This window comes from Podarcis gaigeae (assembly GCF_964106915.1).
Source record: "Podarcis gaigeae genome assembly, chromosome: 1".
Classification (NCBI taxonomy): Eukaryota; Metazoa; Chordata; class Lepidosauria; order Squamata; family Lacertidae; genus Podarcis; species Podarcis gaigeae.
In genome coordinates, this window is record NC_139678.1 from 8,904,854 (window position 1) to 8,917,723 (window position 12,870).

Sequence of the window (12,870 nt, forward strand, 5' to 3'; positions counted from 1 at the left end):
TCAGGGTTGCTAGGAATTGTAACTGTGAGAGGTAAACTATAATGTCCAGAATTCTTTGAGAGAAAGAATGTTATTTAACTGTGCTTTAAAGGTATAATGTGAACACATATCACAAATTTTCCAGGTGTCTCCACCCATTCAGACACTCTACCACCCATACGCAGTATGTAAATAATAATAATAAATAATAAATAAATAAATAATAATACTGACTGACCTGACTGACAGAGTTGCAGTAAGATTATAGAGATAATGTACTGAAAGCACTTTAAAACCTCAGAAAGTGCTATGTATCTTCCCTGTCTATAACAAAATAACTTCACACCCCTTCTTACTAGCTAAATCCATAATTGCTTGATTACAAAGAGGTATATTATAGGCAATTGCGGTTTCAGAATTAAAGTTTTTACCATATACTTACGCATTACAATTCTCTTTACAGCTATTGTTTCGTTTGCGTAGGCTAGCAATTGCCTCCTTGTTCTTGTTAATTTCTTCTTGTAGCTGACAGATCTCAATCCTTTTCCCTGCAGTATTTGCAGAATATACTGAAAGAAAATGTTTATTTCATGTTTGATGGAATTTAAGATCGGAATAGGTCACTGGGATACAAGCTATACAACTGGAACCACCCAATATGTTCCAAGGTTAGAGCTATAGAGCAGAATTTACCTAACAGTCTCATCAGCAGAAGCTGTTCACAAAGACTTGCTTACACAACAAGACCTGCCCTCCTCTGCTCCCCACACACTATCCCAAAATTAGTTTGGGGTTGGGGGAGAGGGTATAATTCCGACCAGCAAGGTGAAATGCTTGCATAGATACAGTGGTGCCTCGCAAGACGAAATTAATCCGTTCCGTGAGGCTCTTCGTATAGCGGTTTTTTCGTCTTGCGAAGCAAGCCCATTGACAGCTTAGCGGATTAGCGCTATTAGCGGTTTAACGGCTTTTAGCAGATCAGCTGATAAGCGGCTTAGGAAAAGGGGGGGAGGGGGAAAAACCCGCAGGAACTCGCAAGACATTTCGTCTTGCGAAGCAAGCCCATAGGGAAATTCGTTTTGCGAAGCGCCTCCAAAACGGAAAACCCTTTCGTCTAGCGGGTTTTCCGTCTTGCGAGGCGTTCGTCTTGCAGGGCACCACTGTAGAATGTTTGAAAGAGCATGATGCTAAATTCCACCCAGAATGTTGATCCAGCACCTTCTTATGCAGGCTTCCTCAACCTTGGCCCTCCAGATGTTTTGGTACTACAATTCCCATTATCCCTAGCTAACAGGACCAGTGGTCAGGGATGATGGGAATTGTAGTTCCAAAACATCTGGAGGGCTGAGGTTGCCTATGCCTGTTCTTATGGATACTGGAGGTCTACTAGGCATCTGGAGCTCCCCTGCTTTCTAGGGCTGCTACATTTGTTTCAATAAGGTAGCAGGTCCTTGTGCATGGTGGTTTTTGTTTGTTTGTGTGTTTTTTGTTAGACACGCCTTTGGATAGACACCACAAGTTGTGAATCATAACCAATTCTCAGACCAAGAGTACAACTTCTCGACAATGAGGACCAGTTTCCATTACAACCCACCAAGGATAAGAGGAATGTTTCTATCAAGGAAAGGCAAAGGGCATGCAGAAATATATATGAGAGCTTAAACTGCAAGAAATGCAAGATTCTGACAAAATTTATGTACAGTATTAAAGTCGACTCACTCTGTATCTGTTGCCTCAAATGTTCCTTGGAGTAAGATGCCTGCTGCAGCTGAAACACTGTAGCAGAAACATATAGATGAATGATATCATTGCCTTCAGATATTACGGTAAGTGTGAAAACTAATTTGCATATTAAAACAGTAACTTAGTCACTTGAATACTGTATTTTATTTCAGTGCTAGGTGTATTCAAGCTGTTTGCCTATGGCTTGCCTATATTAAACTATACCCTATCAGCTGCTTCCCCTCCTTTTCAGATGCATTTCCCTTATAAATATCCATCCAAACCAGTACAAAGGTGAAAACTGCTGATGGGGAAAGGAGAGGGAAGAATTAAACCATTCCCACCATTCTTTGCTACTAATTCTCCTCTCTCAAATTTGCTTTGAGAGTGGTGACTGTTAGGACCTTATAACATGTGGTTTGGCATCGAGTGTAATTCTCTCTTAACCCAGTAACACAGATCCATACGGGACTCAGCTACATTTGTACTGTAAAGAAAAAGTGTTTTAAATGTGTTATAACACTGTGAGGCAAACAATAAATGCAAATAATCAAAAACTATAGGTAACTGAAGGACTCTCCCTTGCTTGTTTCCAAAGCTGAACCACACAGCAACATACCAAGCTGTAGCAGTAGTTTGTTCAGGTTGTTTAACATGACATCAGCCATTTTGTAAACCTACATGAAGAGGGAAAAGAAAAGGAAGAACATAATAAAAGCACAAACTCACAATGACATAATAGCCCCAGCAATACAAAATGAAAATTGGAGACAAATGAAAAGAAAACCCACCCCTTGCTATAAAGGCCTAGGTAAAGGGTAGTAAATTCTATTATTACAGGCTATGCTAGCACGGGAGATGCTTTGTAAGGCAGGGGTGAAATTTTCGTGAAAAAGGAGGGAATATGAGGCTAACATTAACCCTCTTTTAAAATTATCCCACTTTGCCTGAGGCAGTTTTTTCCACTGACCTGTTTGTAATGATAGCTGGAGTCTTTAACCAGCTTTTTACCATTAACAAATTTCAATGTATCTGAATAAGCACAAAAATTCCAATCTTAAAAGTGTTCAAAGTTACACTGCATGTTCACCAATCTTCTGCCCTCATTAATGTTTTCACAGGTAATGATAAACATGATCCTTAAACGATCAGTCAGGAGGAGTGCTTAGCAAGACAGCAACATTTTTATCTAAATACAAAATTAAGTCAGGTGTAAAGTTTCCAGACCACATAACATGACGATTCTGGGTAAAATCTGCATTTCTACAAAACCCTGTTTCTTTATTTCTTTGATTATTAAATTTCTATACAGCCCCCTCAACCGAAGGCCACTTTAAAAATACTTTCAAACTACAGCCTTCACCCCCAACGTGATTTAAAGGCAGTCTGACAACAACAGTAATAAAAATAGATTTTAAAACCCTATTGGTGACAAAAAAAACCCACCACAAACACGGTTTCAGAAGAACAGATAAAAATAATCTGTGGTGTGTATGGCACCAGACCTGCTGATCTTCGTCAAAAACCAAAACAACCCCCCCTCATTTCGTTTGGGGGGGGTCCTGTTTATTCAATGGGGGCAGTAAGGCTCACAGGGAGGCTGAGAGTCAACCTCTTAAAACACTGTTCAGCAGAAAGCAAAATGGCGCCGCCCTGGAGGGGGGGTAAAATGCGCGGGAAAAGTTGAGGAGGCGGAGGAAAGACGCGCGTTTCTGAGGCGCTTCTCGCGGTGCTTTAACCGCCGTTTGGCTGCGGTGATCCGCCTCAGGCGCTCGGCAGCCTGTTTCCCGCCTTTATTTTAAGTCCTAACGGCAGCGGGGCGGGCGGGGGAGGGGAGCTGCGCCGCCTGAGGAGATTCGTTTGGCGGGAAGCCCTGAGGGGGTTGAGCCCGCTGCGTCCAAGAACGCTTTGCTCCCTAGTCAGTCCCTCTGGGCGCGGCTTTACTTCCGAGTAGACATGATTTAGGGTTGCGCGCCCTTCCTTCGGGGACTTATAAAATTCTACGGCACTTAAAATGTGGGGTTTTTTTTGGGGGGGTGTAATTAGTTTGCTTGTTGTTTTGCTATATATAATAAAGTTCTCATTTTGCGTTATTCTGTTGTGAAGCGCCCTGGGCTCTTTGGATTAAGGGGTGGTATACAAATTTAACTGGTGGTGACGATAAATATATAAAAATAACGACGACAGTATTCTTCTCCAAGCTTAATAGGGTTGAAATATTTCAAAAAGTGAAAATCCAGATACAAAAGTGAGTCTTCCAGGAAATTCTGGACATATGGCAACCCCAAGCACTTTTGTGTGAAGGGCGGTATACAAATTTAATAAATTATTAGAATTATAATCTACTAAAAATTAGCAACAAGAGTATTCTTCTCCAAGCACATTTGGATGGAGGGTAGTATACAAATTTAATAAATTATTATTATTATTATTATTATTATTATTATCTATATTAACAACCATAATCTTCTCCAAGCACCTTTGGGCAATTCCCCTGTAATGTCTCAGATTGCACGTCTGCTTGATTCCCGGGGCAACCCCACAAGAAGAGTGCAGTTCTAAACCATATTTGCTCGGGATTAAATAAATGCACCCATTTTTTTTAAAAAAAGATTGAAGTATTAAACAGTACTACTACCAGCCACTTAAGTGTGTGGTTCTTGGCTGAAATGGTTCTAGCTGAAAAAAGCCCTGTATACAGTCAATGTTAACAGCTATGATCCTGGAGGAGGAAGTATCCAGTTTTCCAAAGTATATAATACTGTGGTTTGACTACTAGGAAAATGCAATATCATAGTGCACCAAAATTGGGAAATTAAAGGTGGTCATGAGTATAGCCCCAAAGTTTTGAATACCTGACTGAAATCAGTGGGAACAGATCTCTTTGTATTTGTTTTTTTTAATGAATCAACTCACTTTCTTTTCCTTTCTCTTCCCCCAAATACTCTTGAAGAAAAGCAATGAAGATGCTCCATCTACTGGAGAATTGATGCAGCATATCCCCAGACGATTTCAGGCAGCTGCCGCCTATGTGCTGATGACAACACATGCACAGATGACAGCTTTGGTGAATTGAAGTTCAGTGTGGGAAAACAAATCACAGTGGCCAAGCTAGCCAAAAGACACTTGGAAGGCCCACAAGCAGGACACGAGGGCAATGACTATTTCTCACCCTTATCCAGCAATTGGTATCTAGAGGCTTGTTGCCTCTAAACCTGGAGGCTGGTACCCACTAGCAGCTACTGGTAGACAGTCAGGGATTACAGTTGTTGTTGTTTAGTCGTGTCCGACTCTTTGTGACCCCATGGTGGAGTCAATTAATTGCGATCTTCTCCCCACCCACCTCCCTTGCAAAGACACAAAGGACTGAATACAAGGTTGCAGCCCTATGCATGTTTATATCATAGAAGTGTAGAGTTGGAAGGGACTCTGAGGCGCATCTAGTCCTACTCTCTGCAATGCAGGAACCCCGACTAGAGCATCAGATGTTGTTTTAGGGGAGTGCAACCAGTTTGGTCACACTGGGCATAGAGCCTTGGGGGTGCTGCTGGGGACGCCACAACTATGATTTACAATGGAGCATGAGAGGTGTAAGAGAGCCGAATTTTAGTGTCACACAGGGTGCCAATGAAATTTGGGGTCCCAAGATCTGCCACTGAAAGCATCCATGACAGATGGCCATCCAACATCTGCTTAAAAGCCTCCAATGAAGGAGAGTTCACCACCTTCTAAGGCAGTGGTGTCCAAACTTTTTTCAAAGAGGGCTAGATTTGATGAAGTGAAGGGCCGTGGGGGCCGACCAAAGAGCCAACCAATGTTATTGACCTTTTTTAGGATTGAAGAGTTGTTGTGCTTTTTTTTAGGGTTGGAGTTGATGAGCTTCTTTTAGGATTGAAGTAGTTTCATTGAGGGTTTTTTTTAGGATTTTACCCCAGGAAATAAATTGCCATTGGGACTGGACTGAACCAACCGGCAGGTCGGATTAGGCCCCCGAAACAAACTTTGGACATGCCTGTTCTAAGGAAGTCTGGTCCATTCTCGAACATCTTTTACCATCAGAAAGTTCTTGTTTAGTTGGAATCTCCTTTCTTGTAACTTGAATCTATTTGTAGTGAATGGTAGTAAGCCTCATTGAACTCAGTAGGATGTACTTCTAAATACAGTGGTACCTCGGGTTAAGTACTTAATTCATTCCGGAGGTCTGTTTTTAACCTGAAACTGTTCTTAACCTGAAGTACCACTTTAGCTAATGGGGCCTCTTGCTGCTGCTGCGCCGCCAGAGCAAGATTTCTATTCTTATCCTGAAGCACTCTTTCTGGGTTAGCTGGGTAACCTGAAGCGTATGTAACCTGAAGCGTATGTAACCCGAGGTACCACTGTAGATCACAGCACCTCAAGGCATTTCATTGACCCAAGGGCTGTGGTACCACATTCTTTGCCAGACATGGAAGCAACTGCTGGGTCATGTGTGAGCCGTGCAGCACTAAAATTGAGTACAGTTGTTACTGTCATAATTCTATCCCCAAAGTATTCTGTGTCATTATAAGGGATCCCAGGGTCCACCCCTTAGATTCCATGCAGCTTCACTGCAACACATACATTTTCCTGCCCCAAGCAACCTCATGAGTTGCTTGCCCAATTGAACTGGCAGAGAGAACAAATAGGAAGAGCATCATGGGTGCACATGTTTGGAGAAGCAGATTGTTTAATGAGAAAGAGGGAAGTAAAATGTGGTAGTCTAAAGCTGATGGTCAGGCAGGAGATGAAGGAAAGATGCAGCAACTGGAGAAGGAGGAGGAGAAAGCACACTGGAAGTGAGATATGGGCAGATGCAATGAATTAATTCTGCTCAAAATGTAGCCTATTGTCAGTCACAGACAGGATATGTTGCCTGGGGAAATGAAAACTCACGCATCAAGAAATGCAGGAGGAGCATGGAGGAAGCACTGACTAAACTGACCTTAGGTTGAAAACACAAAGGGACAGAAAATGAATCAGACCAACATAATTGCATAAAAAGAGATGTTTATAATATATACAGTATGTTTTAATACACAGTTGCTCAAAAACACCACTGAATATACTGTTAAATAGGCATCGGCCTCTTCATCTGTGCTACAATCTCTTGGTTTTATTCTGATTTGCTTATGGCATCGTTGTCTGTTTACAGTATTCTGTCACCACCTCACCACCCTCCTTGCTGCAGTTTAAGGCACTTGTTAATGTCTTTCTGTCCCCAAGCTTCTTGTTTCATGAATGTCTCACAAATGAATCATGCATATCCAGCCTAAGGCTGCAATCCACACACTTCTCTAGGAGTAAACCCCATTGTAGTGGGACTTACTCCAGAGTATACATGTATAGGCTTACATTGCAGAACTCCTTTTTGCTGCTCTGATCCATACTCATCAGAGGAAACAGGTGTACATTTCTTAACTGTCCCTAAGCCAGGCATGTCCAAAGTCCGTTTCAGGGGCCTAATCCGCCAGTTGGTTTAATCTGGCCCCTATGGCAGTTTATTTCCTGGGGTAAAATCATAAAAAAAGCTCAACAACTTCAATCCTACAAAAAAATCCTACAAAAAGGTCAACACATATATTAAGTAAAATAGAAACATTGCCACCTGTCCCCGCCCCACTCACCTTTCCCCCATCCACATCTTTTTCCCTTTTTCTTCCTAACGTAACACTAATGTCTCAACAAATGAAACTGATCTGTAAAAATGTAACTGGGGGGGGGGGGGAGAGACATTGCTCATACTTTTGTAAACCAATAAAATCTTTAATAATACTGTAATAATAAAAGGTCAACAACTTGGGTGTGGTGAGCCAGTGTGGTGTAGTGGTTAAGAGCGGTGGACTCGTAATCTGGGGAACCGGGTTCGCTTCCCCGCTCCTCCACATGAAGCTGCTGGGTGACCTTGGGCCAGTCACACTTCTCTGAAGTCTCTCAGCCCCACTCACCTCACAGAGTGTTTGTTGGAGGGGAGGAAGGGAAAGGAGAATGTTAGCCGCTTTGAGACTCCTTCGGGTAGTGATAAAGCGGGATATCAAATCCAAACTCTTCTACTCTTCTTCTTTGGTCGGCCCTCACGGCCCTTCACTTCATCAAATCTGGCCCTCTTTGAAAAAAGTTTGGGCACCACTGCCCTAAGCCTTACACACAAGCAGTTTTGTGTTTGTTTTTTAACATCTGAGCAATTGGAATGCTGATGAACATCCTGTAACACTTCAAGAGCTGAGCTAGTGCAATAGATAAATACAGTCATAGAATCATAGAGTCTTAGAGTTGGGAGGGACCTGAGGGTCATCTATTCCAACCCCCTGCAATGCAGGAATCTCAGCTAAAGCATCCTTGACAGATGACCATCCAACCTCTGCTTTAAAACCTCCAAGGAAGGAGAGTCCACCACCTCCCGAGGGAGACCATTCCATTGTCAAACTGCTCTTACTGTCATAAAGGTTAGTTTCTATTCAGTCAAGGAAGAACTCTTGCAGTTGATTGCTATGGAGATTAAAAAAAAAAAAAACAGAATCCTATGTTTACCTCAGTCCCCCACCCCTCCCGTTTTCTTTACTCGTATGTATCTGATTGCGTCCGTTTGGCAAAAAATACTATTTTCCTTGAAGAAGGATAGCATTCAGTGCTTTAATTGATAGTTCATTCATCTCCCCTCAACTATAGTTAGTGCCCTAAAACATTATTGAAAGCTGGCTTTGACAGTGTGGATAAATTCACGGATAAGAACTTATACAATTGTTACCCAGCAAGATAAGTTGATGGTTACTCTGACAATGGAACATCAATAGCATAGCTATGAATGGGTGTGTGTGTGTGTGTGTGTGTGTGTGTGTGTTTGGAATCCCAGACAGAGAAGCTGATAATTGCCATCCAAGGTCAGATATGAATTACAAGTAATATACAGCAAATTCATTACTGGAACTACTTACGATGATGACAATGCGAAAAATGTTGTTAACAAAGAGGACCAATTGATTGCTCCATCATGAAGTGCCTTAAGTTGTCAAATACTGATTACAAAGGCCCACAACTAAATAGTAGAAATGAAAATCCTTCATATATTTGGATGAGCAATGTCATCTTCTAGTATAAATGTTCTCGCCATAAAAGCACATCATGAAATAATTCACTCTTATTTTATTGAGGCAAGCTAGTGATTAACAAGGAAACATTGTCTCCGATAGGTCAAACACTGAAGTTATGGATGGTCCCCCCCCCAAAAAAACCCCCCAATAATTTTACTCCTTAGCTGAGGAAATGCCAAATGCAGTTGTAGAAATACTGAATATCAAAGTGTACACACATAAATTAAGTTGTTTTAGAAAGCAAATACAATAACCTCCATTTTCCCAGTGGAAGAGGGGATGAGATATTCATTTTTAAATGGAAAGGCTTGCTGCTCAGTGTCTCAAAAGCTTCAATAGATGCAGTTTATGTGGTTCCAATATTATTTCAGCCATCATAAAGGCTGAAATAATTTTTATAATTGAGAGGTGATCTCAATGTTCCTAAAATAACAGGTGTCATTGATAGTTGCCTCATAATGAGCCTAAGGCTTTTAGGCTTCCCATAATCCTCTGGTTGGACACAATGACAACAGGAAGCTGGACTAGTCTGGCCATTGGCCTAATCCAGCAGGGTCAATTAATATTATTAATGCTATATTTTAAGCAGAGCCTGATACTGTCTATGGCAAGGTGGGAAATCTGGAAATGTCCAGATGTTACTGAACTACAACTCCCATCATCCTTGACCATTGGCCATGCTGGCCACGGCTGATGGGAGCTGGAGTCCAACAATAGCAGGAAAGTAACAAGCTACCCACCCTTGGAGATTAGGAATGAGTTCTAGCTGTGCTCTACAAATCTCCTCTTCCTTTCAGTGACTCTCATTCCCAACACCCTAATGGCACAACTACCAACACCAAAACTGTATTTTGTTTTGTGTTGTTCTGTTACATGACCTGTTTGGAGGCTCATCAGACCAAAAAGCAGGATATAGATGCAACTTTGTAAACAGATTCTGTAAAATCCAAAAAAGAATAAGACTATGATCTTTTAAAAGTTAATAAATCTGTAAATAAATAAATAAAATGCAGGAGCTGGCTATGTATAATTCTTATCACAAGCGCCCCCCAAGCAAGAAGCTTACCCCACAAACTTGCCCTGCCATTGCTGAACTCCTGTCATTATCATATGCTTTCCCCTTCCCATTTTTTTTCCTGCAGCCACCACTGATTCGTATTGACCCAAGACAGATATTTATTTATGAATTAAGCCTGTCAAACAATTGGCAAGACTTGTGTATGCAAACAATATAGCCTTATGCCACTAATATTGCCAAACGTGAGATACACAAGTTGCAGAAGCGGATGAGAAAACAATTATTAGGCAGCACACAGTCCAAAATTATATATAATGGGAAGTTGCCTTCATATTGTCCATACAATTCCTTATCTCTTGTCCTCAATGGAAAACCGGCCTGGGAATCTCTACCGGACTTTCAACGGGTCCTTTTTGTCCAGGAAAAGAAGATGATAACGGCTTATACCACTTCACATTGTGTGGGGTGGAATGACATTTGTGAATGCTCACACATGCATTCCAAACCAAAACCTTTTACAAATAGAAAAGCAGAACAGCAGACAAGGGGCTGGGCTAGAATCTTTCCCTTTGCCGTGCTAGCATCCTTGTGATACAGAGTTATTTTTACAAATCTTTTAAAAATGTGGTCTGTCCCGCCCCCTCCTAAAGTGGTGCAATCCATTGTGCCACCTCGGAACTTGGCCATTCTGCTGCAAATATATAGACCGGGCGATTGCTATGATCCCCGAATGTGAATTTGGAAACGTAAAGGAGCCCTGGACGGTTAAGTCCAGCCAAAGGCGACTATGGGGTGCGGTGCTCATCTCGCTTTCAGGCCGAGGGAGCCAGCGTTTGGCCGGCACAATCTACTTCACATAGATTGCACATTTATAAGGTATCTCAAGGGTGATTTCCTCAAGGAAGGAGGAAAAATCTACACAGCAAATAAATAAGCAGGCAATGCAAATTAAACAAACGTGTATAAATTGACCTGCTTTCCGTTGATTGCCTGATCTTATTGTTCATGTCGTGGCAAACATGGATCCAGAAAACAAAACATAAAAAAACACGATTGGGGAAGGTACGCAATGTTATCCACAGCATAATTCCTAAAAAAGGAGAGCTGTTTTGTTTCGCTTTAACATTTATATCCACTATCACGAACAGATTCATTTGTCTAAATAAACCAGTCGTTTGTTCTTTGACAACTGTTCCATTGACTCCGGAGAGATTTTTTTCTTTCTTTCTCCATCCTCCTGTGCTGGATTTGGTCTCATGAGCCTGCTGTATGATATGCAAGGCGAACAGTAGGACTTTGAAAGTATTAAATGTTTCACGGATGACAAAGGGCCGCTTTCATCCCCATTTCACTTGTTTGCTCCTTGACTCAGTATAATGGGATGTTGTGCTGGAGAGGCTTCCCTCCTTACGCAGGAAGAGGGGTATGTGAGTCACAGGGCAACATTGTACTTGGAATGACAGATTTGTCTGCTTAAACTGGGGAGATGCACTTCTGCGCTTAGAAAACAGTCAGCTTGCAGGAATCAAAAATTTAGCAAATGGCTCTCTCTTCTGTAGATCAGCCTCAGATCTCAGGGAATTGCAGCTCCCTAGCAAAGCTGCACAGAAACCCCGAAGTGATAAATGTGACGGTTTCACAGCTATGACTTTGCACTGTATTATTTTATGTCTATTTTCCCTCCCTTATTCCTGCTGGTGTTTTTTTTTTTTCGTGCGTGAAAGAAAGAAATAGAAAGAGAGAGACAAAAGAGAAGAGAGTCTCTCCAAGAGACAGGGAATCAGGCCTTTCTTACAGAATGACAGATTCATCGGAGAGGCAACTTTCAGAATCCTTGGCGTCGCTACAGTTTGGCAGGAATCTAAACTGCTTTCAGTTTTGACTTAACCCTAAGGGTCGGATAGGGACCGATTAAAAGAAGTAGCAGGTCTGAGGCTCATCCGCGGTGCTGGACTCTCCAATAGGCAGACTAAGTACACACTGTTGGGCAGCAACAAAGCAGGGGCACATTGATTTTATTTTATTAGAATTTTTTTTTTTTTAGAATTTGGCATTTGATTTTTTTAAAAAATAAAAGGCTTCGAAGTAGTCATCATGGGGAAAATCAGAGCTTTATTTGACTTCCGTACACTCCACAATCTTCTCCCAGTTTTCTGTTCTCTTTTTTCCTGACTTACCCCCAACTAAACCAAGGGGCGCCCTATTAAGGCAGATGGATACAATGCAAGGAAATCAGATCCTGTCAAGTGTTACAATAAATCCACGTTTTATTTTATTTATTTTATTTTATACTTAACAAAGTGACCAAGCGCGTCGCATATAGCTTGGTTCTGCCCCTACTAGATTCTGCTACGCCCATGAGGGGCACCATAACTTTTTCGGTGCTTAGAACCTAGAAAGGTTTTAATCCGGCCCTGGTCACCAGGGATATATTGCCTTATTTTAAGCCCTGACTTTTAAAGCTTCTGACCCGCCCCATCCGTAAAGCACAGATGGAGGCCCGTGCTGATTTGTTTTGTTTTTCATACCTGTGTCCTGACAAATGATCCCGGCGGCTGTTTTCACACGAGCCTCATCGTGGTTCTGAATGTTTGCCTTCTGAACGTTGAGAATGGCTTAACGCGTACCTCCCAAAGCACCCTCGGTCCTCTCTTGTGGTGGTGACTTGTTTCGCGGGTTTCTTGCGCACGTGTGAACGCTCCCTAATGCTAAATAATAAACAGGAGTGGAGTAGTTTGACACCCAACTCTATCCAAATTAGGCTTTTACGCACGCGTCCGCCTTGCTGCGACAGAAATTACGCACGACTCTGCTTTGCTGCTGAAATTAGGACGGGCCTAGGAAACCAAGTGAAAGTGAATATATAAAAATGCCTGAACGCTCGCTCGCGCTCTCTCTCTCTCTCTCTCTCTCTCTCTCTGTGTGTGTGTGTGTGTGTCACACACACACAGAGAGAGCGAGAGAGCGCTGCTGCAATGTATTAGATGTTCCTGCCTGTATACATAGAACTGCGGTCCGGTGGACAATATCGGGAGCCTTGAGAGC

General features: G+C 42.1%; 1 protein-coding gene across 6 annotated transcripts in view; it reads right to left on the reverse strand.

Moving 5' to 3' along the window:
• The window catches only part of LOC310842290 (protein SIX6OS1), a 30,192-nt gene extending 25,536 nt beyond the window's left edge, over positions 1–4,656 (reverse strand). The window contains exons 1-4 of one of the 6 annotated variants that reach the window (XM_083734009.1): positions 4,340–4,656; positions 2,321–2,378; positions 1,699–1,755; positions 422–548 (exon numbers count right to left, since the gene is read on the reverse strand). In XM_083734009.1, coding sequence (XP_083590135.1) covers positions 422–548; positions 1,699–1,755; positions 2,321–2,369 — 233 coding nt within the window. In that variant the 5' untranslated portion in view covers positions 2,370–2,378; positions 4,340–4,656. The other 5 variants (XM_083734012.1, XM_083734010.1, XM_083734007.1 and 2 more) reach the window with 5 other exon arrangements.
• Between the last annotated feature and the right edge of the window lie 8,214 nt (positions 4,657–12,870).